Source organism: Balaenoptera ricei, chromosome 14 (assembly GCF_028023285.1).
Source record: "Balaenoptera ricei isolate mBalRic1 chromosome 14, mBalRic1.hap2, whole genome shotgun sequence".
Taxonomy (NCBI): Eukaryota; Metazoa; Chordata; class Mammalia; order Artiodactyla; family Balaenopteridae; genus Balaenoptera; species Balaenoptera ricei.
The window spans coordinates 69,035,656-69,062,566 of record NC_082652.1 but is presented as its reverse complement, the minus strand read 5'-3'; the positions used below and the strand labels follow the sequence as shown (position 1 = coordinate 69,062,566).

General features: G+C 46.9%; 1 protein-coding gene across 8 annotated transcripts in view; it reads right to left on the bottom strand.

Annotated features, from left to right (window-relative positions):
• Positions 1–26,911, bottom strand: part of CTIF (cap binding complex dependent translation initiation factor) — a 302,316-nt gene that overhangs the window by 22,960 nt on the left and 252,445 nt on the right. For all 8 annotated transcript variants that reach the window (XM_059894009.1, XM_059894003.1, XM_059894008.1 and 5 more), the window contains one exon: positions 17,502–17,657. In XM_059894009.1, coding sequence (XP_059749992.1) covers positions 17,502–17,657 — 156 coding nt within the window. The remainder of the gene's footprint in view (positions 1–17,501; positions 17,658–26,911) is intronic.

The following is a 26,911-nucleotide window of genomic DNA, read 5'->3' as shown; positions in this document are numbered from 1 at the left end:
AGCAGAAGTTATGTAAGCAGACTTGGATAGCAGTTTGGGTGAAGAAGAAAGATGCTTAAACCTAGCTTTTGGATTATTTTAAAATCTTACTCTATTATTTGTGTTTATATATAAATTACTCTTTCTTGAAGCTATGTGCTAACTTAACTGCAAAATTATATAGAAAAAGCCCCCAGGGGGTGATTTTATATTGTATTTCTAGTTTTCTCAGTTGAACGTTTTTTGAGAAGACTTTTTGTTTAAGTATCACACATACAAAAATGTGCAGTGAGATGGATTTGCACAAATAACGAAGGGCAAACATGTTCTGATGCCCTGACCAAGAGCTACAAACCTGGATCACACCCCACAGTCCTCTTGCACCCGCCCCGTCATTTCACTGACCCTTCCTGAGGGTCACCATGATCCTCCTTAACACCAGAGTTTAATTTTGCCCACTTTAAAACCCCCAGTATTTAAATTCGAAGCAAAACACACTGGCCCTGCAGGATGGCCCCCTGTGACTCACCCCGCTCACCTGGGCCCCTGTGAGAGCCCTACCCATTCTTGACTGCCCACTCTGGGTTTTCCTTCATAGGGTATCATCTGACTCTGGACTTGGCTGGGCAGGTATGCTAGTCCCAGTTTTTAGGGCTGAGGAAATGGAAGTTCAGATCTGAATTAGATGACCTCCGATGCATAGGTCAGGGTCAGGGAGCTAATTTCCAAATCCAGGAATCTGTCTCAAAAGTCTGGTGCTCTCTTCTGCACTGTGTTTAGAGCTATGCATCCTGTAATTTTCGGGGGGAACATGGAGCCCTTTGAGGATCTGATGAAAACTCTGGCACCTCTCCCAGAAAAATGCACATCTCCACAGGTTCACAGATGTCAGCGTACAATTTCAGTGGGTTCCCAGACCCTGAAGGCCACCCGAAGGCCACCCTGAAGGGCCCGAGGTACAAACCCTGGACATGAGCCATACCCCTAAATCACCAATGGAAATGTCACAGAAGCGCAAGCCAGTGACATCAACACAGCCATGGTCTCAGGTGTCGCCTTCTTCCGTGGCTGTCTAGGCTGTGGCTGGGTAGCTCTGTGGTTAAGACACAATGCCAGGGTGGCCGATAAAGAGACCCTAGGACTTCCCTGGACGTCCAGTGGTTAAGACTCTGCGCTCCCACTGCAGGAGGTGCGGGTTTGATTCCTGGTCGGGGAACTAAGATCCCACATGCCACGCAGCGTGGCAAAAAAAAAAAGAAAAAGAAAAAATAAACCATAAAAGTTCTGTACTGTGTGCCAGACACTTGACAGACATGATGATCAATCCTTAAGACAACCTTGCAGAGGTAGAGGCTGTTTCCCCATTTTACTGATGGAAAAATTGAGGTTCAAAGAGATTAAGTAACTTGCCTCAGGTTCCAGCTAGTACAAAAAGCGTGGGATTTGACATCATGTAAATCTGACGTCCAGGCCCTTGTTCTTTCCATTTCCTTTCTCACAGAGGGGGCTTTTAGCTTCCCTCTTGTGCTGCTCTGTCGATCCCCGAAGCTGGCAGGGAGTTTCTCTAAAGCGCAGGGCAGGGAGGGAGCTGACTGACAGCATGAGGATGCCTCAGTGCGTACTATCGCCATTCATGGGAAGTGACTCACTGGAGCCCTGCCACTTTGGGACTCCAGGGGACACATACACATTTCCTGTGTCTCAGCTAGAGCCTCGGGCATCGTGAGTTGCTGGAAGGGTAGATCTCTGAAGGCGGCCAGAGATAGAAAACCACCCAGCTCCGCATCCTGGGACAGAGAAGCCTCTCCCTGGGTTCATATGATGGAGCTATGTCACCTCTGGGCCTGTTTTGTCATCTGTAAAGTGGGGGTGAAGTTCAGACTAGCTCAGTGTTTGCTCCTCAGTGTGTGGTCCTCCTAACCTCAGCATCAGCATTGCCTGAGAAATGGCAAATTCTCCTTTCTGACAGTGATTCTTAAATTTTAATGCGCATCAACATTACCTGGAAGGCAATTTCCCAGCTGAGAGATCTAGATCAGGGGTCGGTTAAACTACAGCCCACTGGCCAAATCTGGTCCACAGCCTGCCTTTTACAGGCTCATGAGCTGAGAAAAGTTTTGACATTTTTAAATAGCTAGGAAAAAAATCAAAAGAAGAATAATATTCGGTGACACCTAAAAATGATATAAGATTCAAATTTCAGTGTCCGTAAATAGGGTTTTGTTGGAACACGGTCACTCTCAGTCATTTACATATCACCTACGGCTGCTTTCCCATTACGAAGGCAGAGCTGAGTAGTTTCTACAGAAACCGTTCTCACTGATTCGCACTGCTGCTCAGCGCAGTACACACCGCAGGGATGTGGTTAAACTCGATTTTGCCTCTTGGGCTGCAAAGCTAAAATATTTACTATCTGTTCCTTTAGAGAAGTCTTTTGACCTCTGATCTGGGGAGAAGAGAGGAGAGCTCAGGGATGAGCTAGGGTCTCTTCTGGGGGGAAAAAGTAAGCTGTCAGGGGCTTTTGGAATCCGTGGAAGTCCTTATCTGTGCTGGGTCAGCCCCGAGAATCCTTTACACTGTTGCTTTGAGGGTGGTCTGGAAGGCCCCTCTGACCATTTGCCTGGATGAAAATCCCAATTCCACTTCTGGAGCAGGGGCTCTTAACTGGAAGCCCCCCAGAGGACAGGCTCCAGGGATTCTCTGCAAGCTTTAATGCCTGTGGATATTTTCTGGGGAGACCCCTGGAGGGGTTAGTCATCTCCCTGACTCCCCCCAAAGCCCTGAGCATCTTTTTTTCCTTTGGGGCACACATTTTTTTTCTTCCAACCTCTCCTTTCAAAACGTTAAAAGTCCCTGGAAGGGTAACACCCTACATACACATCCCTCTTACCTAGAAAAGGGGGAGGCAGTCTGATTGCATGAGGCCCGCCTTAGGAAAGTCCTGGGAGTCTGCGGAGGGGTGGAGGGAGGGGGGCGGGCAAACCGAGGCGGAGGAGACATTCGGAGGGAGGAAATGTAATCAGAAAAGGGCCTCTTTTCTGGACTCCCCTCACTCTAGAATCCACTTCTCCTCACGGGCAAGAGGCAAGAAGGGCTCGGACCGGTGGACCAGGGGCAGTCACCCTCACCGGGGGGCACCTCCGCTCCCCAGGGCCCACGAGGCTCCCGCCTTGGGCAGTGCCCCAGCAAGTCTCAACCCTGGCCCTGGGATTCCAGGTATTTTCCCAGCCAGCCCCACCTCATCTAATTGCTTTCCAGTCAGCTAATCCTTGGCCCACGCCCTCAGCTCCAGCCAGGCAAGGCACCTCCGTGTGGCCAGCAGCAGCTCCTGAGACTTCCCACGGCCCGCGTCCAAGCCTGGGGCGGCCTCTCGACTCCCCCTGCCCAAACCACATCCTCCTCGCTCTTCCCCACACCTCCAGCTCTCCTCTGACGAACGTGTCCAAAGCAAGCCGAGCTCGGTCCAGTCCAGACCAAAAGCAGCAGACGGAATTCGTTCCCTCCTGTCCCCCCCCTCCCTCGAAACTCGCCATATCCTGGCGATCCGGGGAGAGCAATTAGCAGAAAGTGGAGTCGTACCTACTGTTCAATTCCCGGAGCTAATTGTTTTAAGCAGGGCTTCAGCCTTAATTAAAGGATAATTAGTTAGTGAATGTGTGTTTGCATTTCCTAAGTCTGGCTTTTAACCCTGGGAAACCAGATTCAGCAAATACTTTTATGTTGCAGTACCTCTGAGTAAGGGACAAGGTCTTAATTACAGAAATGGCTGTCCCGAGAACAACAGTGTAACCAAAAGGGCAATGGAAGAATGAGCTAATTGTTATCTTCCATGGCCTGGGCCGCGCTTTCTGTTTAGCCATTGTGCGCAGGAGCCGGCAGCTGCCTGCCCCCCGGGACTGCCCCTCCTCGGTCTGTGGGCTCTGTTCTTAGCTCCGTCACGCAGCCTGCCATCCTGGCCACCCACGACCTCTTTTTCCCCTTTCTGTGTTTTTCTTCTCTCTTACCTTTTCTGCCCCCCCCTTTCACTCTCTCCATCTTTTTTTCATTCTGGGGTCACAAGGATTGCCTTCTGCAGACCCCATCCTGGACCTCTGGCCAACCGAGCAGCGTTAGCATGTTGACTATGCGTTTAAAGTCTCAGTTCACACCGCCTTCCTTTGCTTCTGGGTGCTCAGAGAGAGAAGCTATAAAAATACTTTTGAGACTTTGGGGATCCAGATAACTTTTGGGATCCAGACTGTTCCAAAAGCCCGAGGATTCCAGAAGCCACCCAGCTACCCGTGTCCTTGAGCACTTGAAATGCACCGAGTCCGAATTGAGAGATGCTTTAAGTGTAAAATACACGTTGGATTTCAGACTTAGTACAAAAAAGAATAATAGAAAAAAAATCCCACTGATGCTTTTTAATATTGATTATACGTTGAAATAATACTTTGGATATATTAGATAACATAAAAGGTATTGAAATTAATTTCACTGGTGCCTTTTAAAAAACGCAGCTACTCGATAAGGTACGGTGACATAGTGGCTGCCATTATATTGTACTGGATGTGTTGCTCCATCGCTGGGATTGTGCTGTGATTGTCAAGGGCTAAGAGGTTTCGTTCTCCTCAGCGTTTGTGACTGTGGGTGTCCTCTCTCACCCGCTCCACTCTCCCACCTCTGGTGTCCAGCCCTCACCTTCTTCCGACCCTCACAGCACCCTCCTGTGCCCTGTGCATCCTCTTTACTCCTCCTCCTCAGGCGAGAGGCAGGAGAGGAAGGCTCTGCTCCTTGATTGCATCTCCAGGCCCAGCTGAAGCCGGCATGGAACCCAGCAGGTGCTCACTCAGTGGCCCCTCCACAATCCCTTCCCCAAGGCTCTCGATCTATGAAGTAGAGCCAGAAGCCCACCCTGACTTCTCACGATGGTGGCTCATAGGATTCTGACTTTGGAGAGGCTAATTAAATCTCACATGAAGCCTCGCAGACAGAAGTCGAGAAAAGACCACTTAACTAGAGCGAAATATGGGGACAGAATACGGGCAGCTTCATTGACCGGCAGCAGTTTCTGCTCACGTTCTGCGCACGCTCCTTTGAGTTGGATTTCGGGGGGAGTGTTCCTCTTCCCTCCCTCATTCTGAGCTCATCTCTGGGGACCACGACCAGCCAGCCCCACTCTGCTTGCTCACCTTGCCTCTTCAAGGATTCTGGATTTATCTCCCCTGAGCAATCTTCCTCGATTCACTCTAGAAGGGTGACTGTTGTCTCCTTTGTTCAGTCTAGACATTCTATTTCATTAATTTATTCAACAGGATTTATTGAGCACCTACTATATGGCAGGCACTGTTCCAGGCACTGGAGATATAGCTATGAACAGAGTAGACCAGCCCCTGCCTTTAGAGAGTTTCCATGCTAGTTGGGGAGACAGAAAACAAGCAGATTAACAAAGAAAACTCTTAAGGTGGAGTCAGATACTAGTCAGGGCTATGGAGAAAAAGAAAGCAGGCTGTGAGGAGTATGGTCTGGGAGGGTCCCTCTGAGGAACTGACATCCAGAAGAGGTCTGGAAGGATACCTGGAAGGGCATTCTCCCAGAAGGAACGGCAAGGACAAAGGCCCTGAAACTTCATCTCCTGTGTTCCTTCACATTTTTTCTCATTAAAGAAGCACTTCATTTTATACGATATGAATATGCTGCTGGCTGATCCCTTTACTCTCTGTCTTTTGTTTTTCATGTCTTTGTTTTGTGTGTCCTGCTACAACGAAGGGAGGAAGTCAACTTATAATTAGCAAATCTACTAAATTACGTTTAATCCTCATCCCGACAAGGAACTGAGGGCCAGAGTGGGTAAGCTGCCTGGGTCTGTCTAGCTCTGAAGTCCACGTCTCCCCACACACCCTTCTCTTCTGGCTACAAGAAAGGCTGATCCTGGCTGGCCCAGGCCTCCGGTTACCGGTTACCTACAGGTCGTTGCTGGCAGCACTGACAGTGGAGCCATCGATAAGGAATTGGGCTCTAGCTAGGACTTGAGGTGGACAGAAAAGAGGAGAAAAGGTGGTTCCTAACTTGCTGGTTTCCACACCAACAAGTGCTGCCTAAACGTCATCTACTCTGAAGGTGGGGCAGCAGTGAGTGGGGTATCATCAGCTGCTGGATTTAAATTCTTTGACCCTGAGCGCTGGAGCAGGTTAAAGAAAGATCAGTGTGGGTCCTGGAGAGACTTGGCGTGTGATTTATGCACCAGCTCCCAGCACAGGGCACTTTGTGTTTCCACTTCTTCTCCCCAGCAGACAGCAGCTCTGTGAGGGCAGGGGCCACGCACAGCATGCTCGTGCCTAGGCCCCAGCAGCCCGCTCATCCTTTGGCACCCAAACTGCTGGGTGGAGGGGACCCGAGCTGGGGCAGGTAGGGCTGGCAGGGCTGGGACGGGGGATGGGCAAACCACGAGGAGGCGTTTGTTGGGGGACGCTGAGCCAGGATTCACTGGGGCTGCTTACAACCTCCTGGTGGGTGGGAACTAGGCAAACTTTTTTTTTGACTTCTGTGTTATCTGAAGTTACTGATGGCCATTTTTTTCCCCCACAGCTCCTGATTTCTTATCCTCTAAATATATAGGTCACTCCCTCTCCCTCCTAGCCAATCCCCACTCCCCTGCCCGGACCTGAACGCTCACAAAGTGTCCCAGCTTGTCTCCCCACATGCTCCCCAGCTGGCTGAGCAGCCGCTGACATCAGCCCACCGGGAAAACGCCACTGGGACGGAGCAAGGGGAAGGATGCTTTTTTTCCAAACCCAAAGGATTTAAAAGAAATCTATGGACAGACGCATGCGTATGTGTACATGTATATATGTGTGTATCTCGTACACAAACTCTACCAGGAAACAATGCATCCTCCACCTTCCACTCGCCAGCTTAGAAAAAGAAGCCACACCCCGGCCCCTCCCCGTCCCTGCCCGCCTTCTGCGCGACTCTGCAGAAAGCAGGGGCCTCTTGAAGTTCAGACATTAATTACTGAGTTAGAATATTTTTCAAAATTACAAGGCATGGCCCCAGGAGATAAGAGGAAGCAGAGGAGAGCGCGGAGCGGGGTGGGGAGGTGGGGAGAGCCGGTCCGCCCAGGGCGGCGGAGGCGGGGCTGCGGGCTGGGCCGGGGGAGGCCCCGTGCCTCCAGGAAGAGCACCCCACCCCCAACCCGCAAGGCCAGGCGCCCCCTGCAGGCAGCGCCGGGAGAAGGCGAGAGGCCGTGCCGCAGGGGGCCTCCGTGGGGGAGGGGAGGCACTGGAGGACAGCGATGCAGGACGTTTCTTTAAACTGGCCCTGAGCAGGGAAGTTTAGACAGCTCTACCTCTTAGCTCTCCACTCGAGGGCTTAAACGTAAATTCCTGCTAGAGAATGGTTATGTTAATTAAAGCTGTCTTCAACGAAGGGGAGATAGATCAAATCAGTCCCCCTCTATAATTAGGAGGATTGATGGCGCTGAGGACTCGCTGGGAGGGAACTTGGAAGGAGTGGCAGCAATTCAATCTAACTTAAAAAAAAATGTCGAATAGCTGCTGTTTAAGAACAGCCGCTCCCACCTATATATCCTTGACACGGCTACCGAATTCTCAGAGAGCCACGTCTTTTCTGCGTCTCTAAATTTTAGAGAAAATACCGAAAGCTTGCAACTGCACCACCTTCCAAAACGGAATTGAAGAGATGTCCTCCTGAGCCATGTTGAGATGGGTTTGGAAATCTCTTGAGTTTTAAGACTGTTTAAAAACGGTTCTGGCGTGGAGACTGGTTTCCCTTTGGAAACCAGTGTCTGGTGGAAGCTGGTATTTTTATAACTCCAGGCTCTCTATCAGATCCTGTGTTACCATGGTTGCTAAGGAGAACACTGGCTTCAAATTTCACATTTCAGTTTGCAGAGTCTGGCTAAGGAAGTAGGACAGTTAAAGGGGGGGCTGGGGGAGGGTCGGGGAGTGGGGGTGGGGTGAGACCTGAATTTTATCTTGAGGAGGTCAAGGATCCGGGAAGCCTCGCCTCAGGTGGGGACACATCAGGGTGCTCGTGTGTGTGTATGTGTGTGTGTGTGTGTGTGTGTGTGTGTGTGTGTGTGTGTGTGTGTGTTTGGGGGGGTGCCTGAGTAGGTCAGCGGCATCACACCACAGAGTGACTTGGTTGCTGAGTGGAAGAGGGGGACGGCAGCTCTGGAGGGGACAAAAAACTGTGGGGAGTTATTTCTGCAGAGGTTACAGGAATGGTTGCTTAAGCTGGGTATTCATAGCAGCAGCTGCTGGACCTGCAGGAACTCTGCCGCTAAACCAGCGCCCAGGGGCTGTGTACCTGCCCTGGGAAGGCTGCAATCTCAGAGGAACATTCCAAGCGGGGTCTGTGCCTAAGACTAGGGCTGGAATAAACTGTTCATGGAGGAAGGTTCTCCTGAATTTTCAAGCTTCGTTCCAGCCCTTCCCTTCCTGCTTCTTAGCCTGCTTGATTGAAGGCTCTAGTCAGAGTGTTCTCGGCTAAGATGCCCTTGCCAGGCAGATCTTGTCTCATCTGCCTTCTGGGCACCCACATTCCTGCTTCCCACTCTCACCTTATTTTGAGCACTGTACTTTCCACCATGCACTGAGTTATCCGTGGGTCTCTCTGGCCAGGGAGTGCCCCAGATTTAGTAGACTTTATCTCAGCACATTTCTAGCAGGAAAAGTGTCTGGGAGACTTTTCAATTCAGTAAAGAAATAGCATTTTTCTCAGTGTTTGTTGAATGAATAAACAAACTCTCCTTTATGCTTTCCATGGTGTTGCTCTCCGGCTTAAAACACTCTCAGAGAGAGGTTCTCAGTATCATCTTGTGTCCACCCGAATGCCTCTGCTGGGAGCCAGTGCCGGCCCATGACCCACCCATCAGGCCGTCTCTTTACCACACCACACAGACGGGCCGTGCTTCATTCTGGCTCCCAGTCCTCCGCTCAAAGTTTTCTTCTTGGGGGCCTTTCTCCTTCCCTGCCAATACCTGTCTGAAGCCCACTTCCCCTTAAGCTGTAGTCCCCCTTCCCCTTTGCCCCCAGCAGCTGCCCACACTCCTAAACTCCCTCCACCTCTATATTCGTACAACCCATCATAAATGTTCACAGCCGCTTGATCTCTGGGGATGTGGTAGCCAAGTGGATTGTAAGCCTTTTCAGGGAGGATCACAACTTGTACTCCTTCCTTTTAGTACAACTAGGAAACTTTGCAGTTCAGTAAGAAACTAGCTTTGTCTCAAACCAAATCACCGCTTACTGAATGGACACAGAGTCCTGAACAAAATGCAGTCAGGGTTACATGATAGATGAGACGCAGCCTATCCTCAGGTACCAATGGAAGGTGGAGATGATTTTAAAGCAATCAAGAAGTCACCAGGCATTCATCCAACCACTGGTAAAGGCCATGTCCAGAGAGCGGGTGTTGGCAGGCTGGTGTGGATGTGAGTTCTGCAGAATGCTGCAGCAAGAGTAAATTGGGGCGGGGTGGGGACGCGGTGGGAAGTGAACCTGGTCTTGAAGGTGGGCTAGAGTCAGGCAGGAGGAGGAGATCACGCTCAAGGCAGGAGGAATGTAAGAGACCTTCTGTGGAAACACAACAGGAACAGGGTGGCTGCAGCTGTAGGACTCATGAGAGATTCTCCAGGAAAAGGGGTTGCGATGGTGGGGGGCCTTGGTGCCCAGTTAGGAGAATGGATCTTACTTTCTGGGGCTCCTGTGATGCGATACTTCTCTTGAGTAATGCCTGGAATACGGTTTGCTTTCAACAGCAATTCACATGTCAGCTCACCGACGGGCTGTCACACACTACTTGCTTCATGTGAACATCTCACTTATTTTAAGCCTTAAAACAAACCCGCAGAATGAATTATTCCCATTTTTTCCCATGCAAAGAGAAAATACTGAGGTTCAGAAAGATGAAGAATTAGGTTAAAGCCCCCACAGCTAGTAAGTGGCAGAGCTGGGATTCAAGCTCTGGTCTCTCTGGCTCTTCCGGTGGTACCTTTCCACGTGCCCTTTGCTCATCAGCGGCCTCACGAAGTGCACCTAGGATGCGGCTACTCGTGTTTCTTAACCTTGGTTGCACATTGGAGTTACATGGGAAGCTTAAATCTCCCCCCACTCCCGTGCCTCCTCAAAACCCATCCCCAGAAAGTCTGATTTAATTGGTCTGAGAATTTGTGATTTTGTAAAAGCTTCCCAAAGATTAGAGGGGGCAGGGAGGGGGCAGGCACTCCCCACCCCTGCCAGGGATGCAACTGAGAGTCCTGGGCTGCATGGAGGATAATTTTGAGTCTCTGCTTCCCATTAGGGTCCATCACCACCCTGGGCACAGCCGACCTTGGTCTCTTCCAGCCCCAGGGGGCCCTGCCTTGGCCCCAGCTGGGTGGCTAGACACAGCCCCATCTCTTGCTCTCGGGAAGGGAGGAATGGTCCCACTGGAAATTACCTCTGAGGAATGTTCTGCTTGACTCTCTCAGCCCTGTGAAAGAGTGGAGGATCTCCACCCACACCCACTTCATCTCAGCCTTTTCCGAGGTCAGATTTCCCCCTGGAGCCAAAACAATGTGAGCAATTGAATGCACGCTCACGCAAAAAGTTAAAAAAGTGGCTCTCTCATTGTTGCACGGAGCAATTTCATTTCCGGAGAAGCCTGACTCGTTGCCCTCTGTGTTCTCCTCCACAGTCTGCGCGCCTGCCAGCCTCCTCCAGGAGCCCCGCCAGTTGCATCCCTGGGGGGATTGTGGCTCAGAGACACCCCTCAGAGGAAGGGCAGGGAGGGGCAGATGGGGTTTCTGGTGCCTGGGGGAAGGAGAGCAAGGGAGCCAACCAGAGGGAGAGGTTGGTGGGGGTCACAGAGGGGTGCAGAAGGAGGAGAGATTCCTGACAGAGGCACCCCCTCCCTTCCTCCCTTCCTCCACTCTGACCTCTGGCTATGGCTGCCGGACTCAGAAGAGGGCAGGAGGATGGGAATGCAGAGAGGAAAGGTGGGATGTTTGGGGGAGGGAGGAAGGATGAGAGGGAGTGGATAAAAACACCCCTGGTGCATGGGGAAAGTCGGCTCAGAGGAAACAAGTGTGAAGGGTTAAAATCCACCCCAGTATCCCCTGCAGAGGAATTTTCAACAAAGCTCTTGAAGTAAGGGGCCCAGAGAGAACCATTCACTGATAACTTGGAGGAGTCTAGCAACATCACCACTGGGTTACAGAGGTGGCAGAGAGCCTTGTAGGGTCAGGAAAAAGGGGATGAGGGATGGCACTGGGTGAGCCAGACCCCAAACCTGCCAGGTCAGTTCCAGGTGAGACGGGAGATGATAAAACCCTTAGCTCAGGCCACAGACACTGATTACAGCCCTCCTGTGTGTGGAACCCTTGCAGTCACAGTTTGGCTGAGGACCTTAGCAGGATGAAGGGGTCCTTAGAATGCTATTAAAAACAGCTTGAGGGACGTCTTAGCATTTGTTTGTGTCTTTAATTTCTTGCATCAGTATTTTGTAGTTTTCAACGTACAAGTATTTCACTTGCTTAGTTAAGTTTATGCCTAAGTATTTCATTCTTTCTGATGCTATGGTAAATGAGATCATTTTCCTAATTTCCTTTTTTGGATAGTTTGTTATTAGCATATAGAAATGCAATTGATTCTTTTGTATGTTGATTTTTATCCTGCAAATTTACTGAATTCATTTTTTAGTCCTAACAGTTTTTTGTGTGTGGAGTCTTTAGGGTTTTCTATATACAAGATCGTGTCATCTGCAAACAGACAATTTCACTTCTTCCTTTCTGATTTGGATATCCTTTTATTTCTTTTTCTTGCCTAATTGCTCTGGCTGCGACTTCCAGTACTATGTTGAATAAGAGTGATGAGACTGGGCATTCTTTGTCTTGTTCCCGATCTTGGATTAGAAGACTAATATATTTAAAATGTCAGTACTACTCAAAGTGACCCACAGATTCAGTGCAATCTCTAATCAAAATTCCAGTGTTATTTTTCACAGAAATAGAAAAAATAAATCTAAAACTCATATGGAACCACAAAAGACTCCAAATAGCCAAAGCAATCTTGAAACAATTTGAAAAAGAACAAATCAGGAGGCATCATACAGCCTGATTTGAAAATATATTACAGGGACTTCCCTAGTGGTGCAGTGGTTAAGAATCTGCCTGCCAATGCAGGGGACACGGGTTCAATCCCTGGTCGGGGAAGATCCCACATGCCGCGGAGCAACTAAGCCCGTGCACCACAACCACTGAGCCTGCACTCTAGAGCCTGCGAGCCACAACTACTGAAGCCCACGTGCCTAGAGCCTGTGCTCCGCAACAAGAGAAGCCACCACACCACAACGAAGAGTAGTCCCCGCTCGTCGCAACTAGAGAAAGCCTGCACGCAGCAATGAAGACCCAATGCAGCCAAAAATAAATAAATAAAATAAATAAATTTATATTAAAAAAAGAAAATATATTACAAAGCTACAGTAATTAAAACAAACATATAGACTAATGGTACAGAATTGAGAGGCCAGAAATAAATCCATGCATGTATGGTCAACTGAGAGGGAGTGGACAGAAACAAATGTGCCAGGAAAGCACAATGGGGAAAGCATGGTCTCTTCAACAAATGGTGTTGGGAAAACTGGATATTCACATGCCAAAGAATGAAACTGGACTCTTAGCTTATACCTTACACAAAAATAAACTAAAAAATGGATTAAAGACTTATAAACATAACTCCTGAAACTATAACTCCTTGAAGAAAACATAAGGGAAAAGTCTCATGACATTGGTCTTGGCAGTGATTTCATGGATATGACACCAAAAGCACAAAAGCAAAAACAGACAAGTGGGACTACATCAAACTACAAGGCTTCTGTACAGCAAAGTTAACAACAGAGTGAAAAGGCATCCTACAGAATGGGAGAAAATATTTGTAAACCATATATCTGATAAGGGGTTAATTTTCAAAAAAATTTAAGGAACTCTTACAACCCCAAAGCAAAAGAAACTAATAACCAGATTTTTAAAAATGGACTAAGGATTTGAATAGACATTTTTCCAAAGAAGACATACAAATGGCCAACAGGCATATGAAAAGATGCTCAAGGTCACTAATCATCAAGGAAATGCAAATCAAAACCACCCCACACCTGTTAAGAAGGCTATTTTATTTATATATATATATATATATATATATATAACTACAAAAGATTAAAAAGTGTTGAGAAATTAGAACTCGTACATTGTTGATGGGAATACAAAATGGTACAGCTTCAATGGAAAACAGTAGGAAGGTTCCTCAAAAAATTAAAAATAGAACTTCTACAGTATATCATCCAGCAATCCCACTCCTGGGTATTTCTCTAAAAGTACTGAAATCAAGATCTGGAAGAGATATTAGCACTTCCATGTTCATTGCAACACTATTCACAGCAGCCAAGATGTGGAAATAATCTAAATGTCCATCGAGAGATGAATAGATTTTTAAATGTGGTCTATACACAGTGGAATACTATTCAGCCTTAAAAAAGGAAATTTGCAATATGGGACAACATGGTTGAATCTGGAAGACATTATGCCAAGTGAAATAAGCAGTCACAGAAGGACAAATACTGCATGTTTCCATTTTTATGAGGGATCTAGAATAGTCAAATTCATAGAAACAAAGAATAGGATAGGAGTTGCCGGAGGCTGGGGGGAGGAGGAAGTGGGGGGTTGCTAATCACCGGGTATAAAATTTCAGTTATGCCAGATGAATAAATTCTAGAGATCTGCTGTACTACCTTGTGCCTACAGATAACAATACTGTACTGTATACTTAAAATGCTGTTATGAGAGTAGATCTCATGTTAAGTGTTCTTACCACAATAAACATTTGAAAACATTAAAAAAAATTAAAAAGAGCTCATGAGGCAAATATGAGCTGTAAACAGTAGGGCAAGGAGACTCGCGCAGCTTCTGGTCACCAGTAATACTCCTCACTCACTTGGAAAACCATCTTGGCAGAAACTGTTTGCTCTTAAACAATTAAAGAGCTTGTTGAAAATTATTCTTCTCCATCCCTCGAAGAGGGATCTCTGATTGGCACATGCTATTTATGGCAAAAACAGGATCAATCCCACAAAGATCTATTTGGCTTCCGCCACAGAGTAGGCGCTGGGTACGGACGAGAATAGAATAAGAGCAGTTCCTGCTCTGCTTGTAAGGCAGTGAAGCAGGGTGTTTAGGAGCAGGGACTCGGGCAGTCACGTCTGGATTCCGATATTGACTCTGCTGCCCGCTAACTGTGGGGCTGTGAGCAAGCTGTCTGATCTCTCTGTTCTCTGGAAAACGGGGATGATAATCTTCAGGGTGTTGCCCGAGTTAAAAGACAAGAGAATGCATTAAGTGCTTTGGACAATGCCTTCCACTGTACTGTTATCAATACTAAAACATCCTCTAAGGTGATGTAAAAAGGATGGAGCTATAAGGATGGAGTGCACTGCCTCGCTCAGGAGGGAGCTCCTGGTACACTCGGCTGGGGGTGGGGACAGGGGAGGTTCCAGAAGAGGTGGCTTGAGCTGGGCCTGGAAGGAGGTGTTTTAGGGCCAGGAGGAGAGAGACTCCAAGGATGGAGTCCAGGATTTCAAGCTTGAGTGACTGAGAGGGGGTTAATTCAACTAGGTCAGAGTGTGGAAGGAAATGCCAGGGGCCTCGCTCTAGGGCAGGGCATCTCTCAGAGAGCTGGCTGTCCTCCAGCCTGAAGGGGCTCAGGGGCTAAGCACACGCTCAGTCTGGGTAAGCCCCTCATCCAGTGAAGGTGGCCTCCCTGAGCATGAAGACCCCGAGACTGAGGATTTTGTATCTTTCCCTTAGGTTTGCTCCAAACGAGACTCTTCGCACCAAGATGGCCCGTGGGTTTGTGTTTGACTCGGGGGCATCAAGGAAAGGGGAGCAGGGGAAGCCTTAGGGGGTGGTGCCGAAGCAGAGGATGGAGTGGGTGTCCCATGATACTGAGAAAGGGCAGTTGGGGAGTCCTGGGGCTGCTGTCTGGCCACAGTGGGGCAGGAAGGCTGGGTCTGGGCCACGTGAGGACAGGGAGTGAGCAGGAGGGTTTGGGGCACCGCTGGCACATCCTGTTGGAAGGCTCGAGGCTTGACTTGGGATGTGTCTAGTGGGCAGCCAGAGATGCTGGCCTGGGGATGGTTCAGGGAGCTGGGATGACCTCAGGGCAGGGTGGGCCCTGTACATTTGGGGTCAGCCATCTACATGGCCCCGGGGGAAGAGCCTAAACTTGTACAGCATAGAGAAAGGCAGCGGCAGTGATTCTGGCTTCTAGAAACATCCCAGAGCTGGCTCAACCTGCTTTGGGACGTGGGTCAGGCCTGGGTATGCGTGTATGTGTCATAAGGTACAGGAGGCAGCAGCTGACTCTAAGAATTCAGGGGTCTCCCCATGTGGCCTCAAGCAGATAGTTTGGAACGTGGGGCGGTGGTTTCCTCTTTTACAAAATGGTGAAAACCATTGATCATTTATTTACCCTTCAAGTTTACCATGAGCCTGGCGGGGTCTGTGTGAGTTTAATGCAACAAGCAAGTGTGCGGCAGGGGAGGCTCCTTATTTCTGGTCTGTGCAGACCTGGCACTTGCCGGATCTCACACCAGAAGGTTTGCACTACCTCAGGTGGTGTCAGAAGTGTCCCAGCAGCCAGGGCCAGGGCTCGGCTGTAGCCCTGCTTCCTGCTCGGGGGAGCAGGTGACAGCAACACCAGGAGGTGTCCAGATCACGCAGAGGGAACATGTTGGGGCAATCCAGGTCACTGCCCTAGAACAGTGCTTCTCCCTGCCTTGAGGTGGGTGGTCAGGGCGCAGGGCAGCTCAGGCAAGGATGAGAGGACTCCAAGAGGCCACCAGGGCCAGCCCCCTGCCTCCAAGAGGGCTACCTGCAAAGCATCCCAAAGGGATGCAAAAAGCATAGCCATGGCCTATCTTGGTACTTCAGTCTGAGCTGAGGACACTTTGAGAGTGAACTCAAGTTGGAAGAGGTCATTGTCTGAATCTGAGAAACAAGTCTGAATTCAAGTACATTTGTCAAGAAACATCTTTGGCTACGTGAAGTGGTAGAGGCTTACAGGGCCGCAAAGCACCCAGGAGAGGCCTGCGTGCTCTGCTTTCGTGCAGATCCACGCAGTCTGGAATGAATGTGCTATTTTCCTATAAATGGATGCTTCAAAAACATTTACAGATACCCCCTCCTTTCTCTTAAACTGCTCTATTATCTTTCTTTCAGAAACACAAAAGTGTCTCTTGACCGCATACCTCCCCTTTAGCTGACAAGTTCTCTTTCCCTGCGGCCTTTCACAGAAACACTTCTCCAAAAACGTGTCCACACTCATGCCCTCACCTCCACCGACTCCCCAACGAGGCAAATGTAGCTTCTGTTCTCACTCCACTGATACCGTGGGCCCCTCCTTGTTGCCAAACCCAGGCCTCTTCTCTGTCCTGGTCCCACTGATTCCCCAGAGGCTGTTCCTCTTGGGACCAGCATCTTGGGACCAGCTGCTGAGGGTGGGAGGGGACCAGCACCTGTGAGGTGTGGGCTGGCCCTGCTGGACAAGGGCTGTGATGATTGCACCCTCCTGGCTTGTTTCCAGCCTCCTGGCCACTCCTTGTCCACCTCCCCTCCTCCATCTCACCACCGCCCCCCCTGGGTGACCCCATCCAGTCCCCAGCACCAGGTACAGGTCGACACTTCACACAACGCTGAAGCCTGTGTCCCCAGGGATGGCTAACAGGCCACCCAAACTCTCGGTTTTCATCCACACTCTACTTGTTTCTCTTCCAGCTTCCCCATCCCAGGAATTGGTGCCAGCAGGGTAGTAGATGAGGACCCTACGTCACTTCCTTCCTTCTCTGTATCTCATGTCAGCAAGTCCTGTTGGTTCTAACTCAAAGATATAACTGGAATGCAACTGGCCCTCCCCCTCCTCACTCTCATGACTGTGCTTTGAGCCACCAGCCTTTCACTGGACACACCAATAGCTTCCACATTTGCCCTTCAATTCTACCCCTTGCGAGCTGCCAAGGGTGACCCTCCAAAGTGGATTATGATACCTGGTAGGGCAATCACCCCACTGACTTCTTGCTTCTTAAAAGTTTCTTTATTATCCTTATTTATTTCTTTATCAGAGGAAATTTAGAAGCAAATATATTTTAAAATAAATAATTCAATGGTAAACCAATCCAGTCCAAAGATCTATTCACTCAATATTTTCTGTAGATCTCCCTTCTGTAGGCAGTGTTCTAGAGTATGAATGACTGCAGTCTGAGTTCATAATACTTTCCTTTGGGGGATTATTTCCTTTTACGTAAACTCAATAAATAAAAACCTGGCTAGAGTAAACAAAAGCACTGGGAAGTTCCGTTTCTCTTAACCAAATGATTGATCACTTTAAGTGGTACAAGCCTTGTAGCTTTCCTGGCGCATCAGAGATGGAGACGCGCGTCGTTAGCAGACAGGGCAGCGCCCACGCTCTCGGGCAGGGCCGGCAGAGACTTACCTCCCTGAGACAGGTGTAGATGGGGCAGACGAGCACGCGGAAGGGCTCGCCCGTGCTGCTGCGCATGGTGCCGAAGACCTCGCACAGGAAGGTGATGAAGCCCAGCCAGCGCTCCACGTCCTGCTGCTGCAGCTCCTCCCGCACTGTGAAGTCCTTCTGCGGAGGCACAAGAGACCGCGTCAGCTGCACAGGAGCTGGGAGGGGCCCCGGGCACCACCCCGGTCTGCTGCGGTGCCTACTGGCTAAGGGCTAGGCCCGGGCAACTGGTAAACCCCATGATTTCCATGAGAAAGGCGATGGGTGACCCATGGCTGGAGCATGAACGCTGAAGACTCACTTGTGGGCAGAAAGACCACCTTGACCTTTAGCCACAGCACCTCTTCTTCAGTGTCCCCAGATTGGGGGGCTCTACAGCCTTGCCTCACTGACCCAGATACTGAGGTGGAGGGAATGAGATAAAGGGGGAGATGACACCTTTCCCAGTCATCACCTCCTCCATTCAACTCCCTGGCGCTAAACTATCTCCTTTGCTAACCTCCAAATCATGCCCCCACAGCAGTGAGGGTAACCACACACCCAGCAATGGGCATCTGAGGCCCATCTTGGCCCCAGCACTGGCCTAGAGACACAGCTACAACCCCCGCCAGCAAGTGGCCCAGAGCATAGAAGGAAAACTAGAGGCATTCATTCACTCATTCATTCATCCTCCTTAAAAATACCATTGCCCGACTGTGTGCCAGGCACTGCTCTAGGGGGTAAGATAAGACATGTTCATTCATTTTAGTTCATTCAGTTATGAACGAACTAAAAGCCATTGGAGGGTTCCAGGTAAAGGGACTTTGGGGAACTCAGAGGTAGGAGTTATTCCTTTCAACTGGAAATTGGCACCTTGGAAGAGCTAGGATTCTGACCTAAGAACCTGGGGGAATTTCAGGTGGAGCAATGACCACAGGTGAGGCACCAGGAAGGTAACATGGAAGTCTGGGAAACAGGGAGGTCTTAGCCAACCCGTCCCCATTGCAGGTGGGTAGAGAGGAAAATGGGGGCAGGGCTGGGAAAGGAGGTTGGGGCTAGAGTGTGGATAATTGAAACCAGCCCAGGAGTCAGGTTCCATGTGATGGTTGGTAGGGAAGGTTTTGGGGGGTCATTGAAATGCCTTGGTCATACCTGTGCTCTTTTGAAGGTTAATATGGCATAGGTGTGGAGACCAGAAAGGAGGCCACTGCAAAGGTCCAGACAGAATGAAATAAAAACCTGAACTCTCTGGCGATTGAAAGATAAGACTCTGTGGTAGATTAGGTTATGTTCAGAAATTCTTCCGCCTTTCCCCTGGTCTTCGGGTTTGACCTTGTGACTTGCTTCGGCCAGTAGAATGAGGCAGAACTGACACGGTGCCAGTCCTGATCCTGGTCCTTAAGAGGCCTTAAGTATTTACGCTTACTCTCCTGTGCTGCTTCCGTCATTGTGAGAAGACCATCCGAGGGGTGGCCCAGTGGTCCCAGGAGGAAGATGAATTACTTTTCCTGCTGCCCCAGACCCTGCAGAGGGTGCTGTACTGCGGGTCTTGAAGTCATGAAACTTTGGGTAGTTCTATCCTCATTAACTTCTGTTTATCCCACTATATCTTTATGTGGTCAGAGCAGGGGCAGGCATTACCATTCCCATTTTAGAATGGGGGAACTGAGGTACAAGATCTGAAAAGACTTGGCCAAGGTCACCAGTACAAGAACTTGAATGAGAACCTAAGCCCTTCCATTGCTCTCTGCTCTGAGCTGAACGTTCTCAGCCCTGGTTGCTCAGTGGAGTCCCCTGGAGGAACTCCGAAGCTACTGACGCCTGGACTCCACCCAGAGAGGCTTGTGTCATTGGCCAGGCTGAGGCCAAGACACTGGTATATTTTGAAAGCTCCCCAGGTGATTCCAATGTACAGCCATGGTTGAGAACAACTCTAGACCTTTATAAAGTGCCAGCGTGGGCGTTAAAATGGTGCCCCTGTATCAGTGCCTGAGACGCCCTTTCTCTCTCTCCCATAAAAATGCCCGTGAGAGCGGACATAAGCCCCACAGCAACACCGAGAAGGAAGATTACAGTTCACTGCAGACGCCTTACCATTGACTAAAATGCTGTCGTTGAGAAGTTCTGGTTGTCCAAAGCCGCTTGGCCCCCTACCCATAAGACAGGGGTGAGATGGGGAGGGAGCTCAAGCTTAAGCCCTCCCTCTGTCTGCCGCTGGCTCGTAGGCAAAGAGCCTGTAACTGTTAACAAGGCCCCGTGCCTGTGCCCTACGGCAGCTCCCATCAATACTGCTCTTATTCTAGTCATTGCAGATTCGGGGCAGAAGGAGGTGAGGTGGTTCCCTGAGTCCTCAGAGGCACAGTGTTCTCAGGCAAAGCCCTCTGGGCAGGAAAAGTCTCAGGGCAATGCAAACCAGGGACTGGAGTTTTTTAAAAAAATGATTACATCTGACCAAAGAACTACAGCTTGACTCAGTTTCCTCCTGATAATCAGTGGCATTGAGAGAGGATTCTGTTTTGGGCTAGTAGAACTCACTAGAAGACTGAAGGCCTGCTAAATATGGGGTATTGAATTTGGGATGTGCACATGAAACCACCAGCTTCAGGTCTGAGGAGAGACTCTACTATTACCTCAGCAGACACTGAGCAACTCTAAGGATGATCTGCACAGCTAACACCAAAACCAAACCCAGCCTTTCTCATTCAAGGGTAAGGGAGGAGAAAAGAACTATGGCATCTGTGGAAAAATCCTGCACCGCAGAATAGGGGAGCATTATCTTGAAGATCTAATGGAAATGCATAACTCTGAAAATGTCAACTACAATAAAGCAAAGACAAATAAAATAAAAAACCCAACTACAAACATGTGGGATTGTATGTCTGTTAAGAACAACAACATAGATTCTGTGACATGTGATTAGTTAAAAAAAACCTTAGGTTGAGATGAAGTGTGAGACTAGAAATGGGGATAGGAGAGAACCAAAGGAAGTCAGAAATCCACAGCAAAATGAAATGTGAATTGGAGGCAATAAAGAATAGAATGGATACTGCAGGAAAAGTGATAATATGAGACAGACTTGGAAAATGACTAGAGAGCTGAAGACAAAGCCATAGATTAAAAAAAGAAAGAAGAAAAAGGATAGAGAAGACAGAGAGTGGACATGAATTATAGAGGTTTTCAAAAGGACATCAGAATACAACAAAGGGACCCAAGAGAGAAACTTAAAGTTGAAAACAAACAAAACAAAACAACAAAAAAAAGAGCTGACTCTTCAGGCAAAAAGTGTTCACAGTGTTCCAGAGCCCCACTATTTATACTTAGCAGGAGAATTTTCTTTTTTTTTAATTTCAAGGAAAAGGAAAAATTCTAAAAACAGCTTTGAAGGAAAAAAAACCCCTAGGTTTCTTACAAAGGAACAAAAATATGGTTGGCCTTATTCTTTTATAATTGATGCTAAAATTCAGAGACACTGAGGCAACATCTTCATATATTTGAGGTAAAAAGAACACACCTAGCTATGAGTGAAAGCAAGACAAAGACATTTTACACAAGCAGATTTTTAAAAAATCCCACCCACATGCTTATCTTTAAAAGAATTAAATGGTGCAGCTGCTATGGAAAATACTGTAGTGATTCCTCAAAAAATTAAAAATAAAATTATCAATATGATCCAATAGTTCCACTTCTGGGGATATATACAAAAGAACTGAAAGCAGGATCTTGAAGAGATACTTGCACACCCATGTTCAAAGGAGCACTATTCATAATAGCCAAGAGGTGAAATCTACTCAAGTGTCCACTGACAGAGGAATGGATGAACAAAATGTAGTATATGCATACAATGGAATATTATTAAATCTTAGAATATTCTGATACATGCTGCAACATGGGTGAACCCTAAGGACATTATGCTAGGTGAAATAAACCAGCTGCAAAAAGGACATCAGAATACACAGAACAAAGGGTCCAAGAGAATCATCATCGTACTGTATGATGCCACTTATATAGGTATCCAGAGTAGTCAGATTCATAGAAACAGAAAGTAGAATGATGGTCGTCAGAGGCTGGGGAGACAGGGCAATGAGTAGTTGTTTAATGGATTAGAATTTGGGTTTTATAAGATGAAAAAGTTTTGGAGATTGATTACATAACAATGTGACTATACTTAACATGACTAAACTGTATACTTAGAAAATGGTTGAGATGATAAATTTATGCTTTTTTAAAACACAATTAAAAATAACTTAAAAACTTTCTTGAAGGCATGCTCCAGCCAAAAAAAAATTTACTACTCAACTCTGAGAAAATCATGGTATAGAAGCACCAGAAGTGAAAACTTGAAACCAGGTAGATTTATGAAGTTAAATCAAAATAAGTAATTATAATTTTGGTTATAAGATTGAGTCAAAATCCAGAAATAATCCTCTAGAGAGAAGATACTTAATAAATAAATGTAATCTGAATAAGAATTTCATAGTAGTAGTAACCTAATAATCCAAGATTAAATTACTTAAGATTGATGAATACTGGTGGGAGAAGGAGAGAAGACTTGTAAAGCACACAAAATTTCATAATTTAGACCATAAAGATTCGCAGGTTATTGCTTCTTTCTTAAGTTTGATAAATAGAGAAATAGACATTAAAGTGTGCTTTTAAAAATATTAAAACATGGGACTTCCCTGGTGGCACAGTGGTTAAGAATCTGCCTGCCCAATGCATGGGACACGGGTTTGAGCCCTGGTCTGGGAAGATCCCACATGCCGCGGAACAACTAAGCCCATGCGCCACAACTACTGAAGCCTGCGTGCCTAGAGCCTGTGCTCCACAACAGGAGAAGCCACTGCAATGAGAAGCCTGTGCACTGCAACGAAGAGTAGTCCCCGCTCGCTGCAACTAGAGAAAGCCCGCGCACAGCAATGAAGACCCAATGCAGCCAAAAAATAAATAAAATTAAAAAAAAAATTAAAACACTAGTAGCCATTAATAGATATAAAATAAAAGTAAAACACAAGTAAAATCAAAGTACTTTTCAAGGTAACATTCATTAAGTAAAATAAAAATTATTTATATAGATAAAAATACAATCCATAATAGATAACATATATACTGTATAGTGCAGACTCAAACTACATAACACAAAAGCTATTAAAACATAAGAAAAAGATAGAAAAATAGTATTGGAAAATGAAATCACTAGTATTCTTTTGCTGATTAAATGAACAAAAAATGTATTACTTAGATGACTTAAATCGTGTAATGAATAAGACAAAATTGAAACAAACCTCATTATAAGCTGTGATTCTACTACATATGTCAGAATACAGAAACTGTACAGGTTACATACTTGGACTAAGAATTAAGAACAACTTTAAAAATAGCCAATTACTTGTTTAAAAGGCATTCTCCTAAAGAAAGATGGAATGAAGACATAATCAAATATACAGTAATAGATTATTTAGGAAATAAAGGACTGTAAAAACTTGTGTGATGTGGTCAAAGCTATAATGAAAGGTAAATTTATAGTCTTAACTATTTTGGCTATTTAAAAAGGAAGCAAAGGGACTTCCCTGGTGGAACAGTGGTTTAGAATCCACCTGCCAGTGCAGGGTACAGGGGTTCAAGCCCTGGTCCAGGAAGATCCCACATGCCGTGGAGCAACTAAGCCCATGCACAACAACTACTGAGCCTGTGCTCTAGAGCCCGCGAACCACAACTACTGAGCCCACGCACCACAACTACTGAAGCCTGTGCACCTAGAGCCCATGCTCCCCAACAAGAGAAGCCACCACAAGGAGAAGCCTGTGCGCCGCAACGAACAGTAGCCCCCGCTTGCCGCAACTAGAGAAAGCCCGCACAGCAACGAAGACCCAACGCAGCCAAAAATAAATAAGAGAACTCGCTAATAAAGATCAGAATTAACAAGAGAGTTTAGTAACTAATTAATAGTATTTAGATGTAAACTTAATATACAAAAATCAACAACTTTTTTATGACAGAATTAACCAGTGAGACATTTTAATGCACAAAAGCTCATTTAGTAAGCAATAAAAGTTCTTAAATGACATTATTAAGAAATGTGTGATTTCTATGAAGAAAATTGCAAAACTGAACAGAGAAATTTAAGAGAAAGTCTTAAACAAGTGAAGAAACACATAATATTCCTTAATGGGTAGACAGCACTGAAAAGATGGTAATTTTCCTTGAAATAATTCACAAGTTTAACACCAATTTGTACTCCATATTCCAACGGGAATGTTTTGGAGGGAAAGGGGAAATGGAGACTTGAAAAAAACCATCCTAAAAGTAATTTGAAAGAATAATAGGGAAAAAGCTAAAAACAAAATAGAACAAAATTGGAAAGAGTTATATTACTTTCACCTATTCTAAAGCTTTAATAATTAAAAGGGTGTGGAACTGACATAAGAATGAATAGCTAGATCAGATAGCCTAGAAACAAATTTGGCATCCATAAGGGTTTATCACATGGCCCCTAGAGAACCACAAATCAGTAGCAAAGGAAGCATTATTCACTCAAGCAATGATGCAGAAACAGCTGTCTACGTCGGGGTGGGTGTGGGGTGGAGTGGATAATTTAGAGTCTCCTTTCACACTGGCCCCTAAAATGAATTCCAGATGAAATAAAGAGGTAAATGTTAAAGAAAAAAAAAAAAAGGACAAACCATAAGAACTTGAAGAAAATTAAAGTATTTATCGAATTTCTGGATGGAGAAGGGTCTTCTAAATTAAAACAAGAGGAATGCATCAAAAATCGATATATTATAAACACACTTAGAAGGCAATGGATACACCAGGAAAAATATCTGCAATAAATGTGACAAAGCGTAATGGTCTTAATGTTTAAGTAGCTTGTTCAAATTGATATTAAAAGTACTAAATCCCTCTTGGACAAAACGGGAAAGGGCATTAAAAGATAATTCATATGTGAAAACATAAATTGCTGACAAATATATAAAAAGAAATTAAATCTCAGTAGCTATCAAATGAATGAAAATATCATTTTTTCGCACCTTCTGTGTTAGCAAAGCTTAAAAACCAGTAATTGTCACTGCTGGTAAAGATGAAGTGAGACAGGCACTCTCATAATATGAGCCATGTAAACTGGTATCACTTTCCTGAAAAAAATCTTAAAATAAGCCTTTGGGGACTTCCCTGGTGGTGCAGTGGTTAAGAATCCGCCTGCCAACGCAGGGGACACGGGTTCGAGCCCTGGTCCGGGAAGATCCCACATGCTGCGGAGCAACTAAGCCTGTGCGCCACAACTACTGAGCCTGTGCTCTAGAGCCCGCGAGCCACAACTACTGGGTCCATGTGCCACAACTACTGAAGCCTGTGCACCTAGAGCCTGTGCTCTGCAACAAGAGAAGCCACCGCAATGAGAAGCTCGCGCACCGCAACAAAGAGTAGCCCCCGCTAGCCACACCTAGAGAAAGCCCGTGCACAGCAACGAAGACCCAATGCAGCCAAAAAAAAAAAAAAAAAAGCCTTTCAAGTGTTCTTATTGTTTGATCCAGTAATTGCACTTCTGGATAATTATCATAAGGAAATAATTTAAAATAACAGGAAAAATAAGCTTAATACACACAAAAATTCAACAACTTAAGCATCCAACAATAGGGGAATGATTAAGTAAATGATGATTCATGGACCCATTAAAATTACGTTTATGAGAAGCTTATAACAGCTTGGGAAAATGGCTGTGTAATGCTAAGTGAAAAAAACAAAAGCAGGGACTTCCCTGATGGCGCAGTGGTTAAGAATCCGCCTGCCAATGCAGGGGACATGGGTTTGTGCCCTGGTCCGGGAAGATCCCACATGCCATGGAGCAACTAAGCCCGTGCTCCACAACTACTGAGGCTGTGCTCTAGAGCCCATGAGCCACAACTACCGAGCCCGCGTGCCACAACTACTGAAGCCCGTGCACCTAGAGCCCGTGCTCCGCAACAAGAGAAGCCACCACAATGAGAAGCCCGCGTACCTCAACGAAGAGTAGCCCCCGCTCACTGCAACTAGAGAAAGCCCGAGCGCAGCAACGAAGACCCAATGCAGCCAAAAATAAATAAATAAATAAATTTAAAAAAAAAGAAAAAGTAAACTTGCAAATATTATATAATCTCACCCATGAATAAAAAATTTTTTTATATAAGGAAAAAGATGAGAAATATCCAAAGTGTTAACAGTAGTCGTTTCTCAATAGTGGAATTATGGATGACCTTTATTTTTTACTTTTTATTATTTTCTGAATTTCCCCACTTTTCTGAGAACGTTTCGTTTTATAGTCAGAAAAACAGTTACTTAAAAAGAAACTGACAGATCGTGACCCTTTTCCTTGATTTTTTTGATTAGGACATCGGAACTCTTGGAGTGACCTGCCAGCTAGTGGTGATTCTCACTGCAAGGGTGGGGAAGTGGGTTGTGACCTTGCCCAGCCCAGAGGCCACCAAAAGCCAGCCTATGTGTCTCTTCTGGGCGCATACGTTGTAGGTTGCCAACCTCTCCTCTGGAACAAGGAGCTCTTTTTCGCCAACTGAAACCAGCCATCCCCTGGGTCTCCAGCTCTGCCTTCAACCTCAGCCTTTTGCATCCAGAACCAGCAAGGGGCCTCCGATTGGTGGCAGCCATTTCAAAGACTGGTATTTGGCTCCAGGTTCTCATCTGACTGGCAGGCTCTCTCCCAGCAACCCCTAGTGCCTTTCCCCAAACTTGAAGGCTACCATTTAAGCCTCGTTTCCTGCCTAAAACTATTTATTGACGTACTGCTATTTCCTGCACCGGCCACATCAATAAGCCCTGAAAGCCATTCAGTGTCTCAGGTTTCTCAAGGCATTCTGGGAAATTCTTCCCTGCTCTGGATAACCACATGAACTCTGGCATGATAGAGTCCTGTGGTCAAGCCAAAAACAGCTGCATACAGGCAAAGGGGGAACCCCCCCACCGGGCGGCCAGCGGCTGCAGCAGGGAGATGGTGCCCTGAGAGACAGGAGGCATTAGGGCACAAGGATCTTAGTGTATTCTGAAGCTTCCTGAAGTAGATGGCAGCCCCACCAATCCCTGCAAACTCACCATCATTTCCTTCTCCTAAAACAAATGACCAAGGGAAATTTGCCCATCCACATTCTACATCCCTGGTGACTCTGGTTTGTTTCTGTGCAGAGAGGTAGCTGCTGCTGCGATGTCCCCAGTGCGGAGGAGAAAGTGCCCTTTTATTTACTGCTGGCAGGAAGTTTCTTTTTCCTTGAGAAGTCACGATGAAATGTGAGAGGGGTGGGTCCTGGGGAGCTGGTGACAGCCCACCAGCAATGAGTTGATCCCAGTCCTTCCCCCAGGACACTGGTTGGAGGGCTTAAAAAGAGTATTTGCCAGAATTCTTTATACTG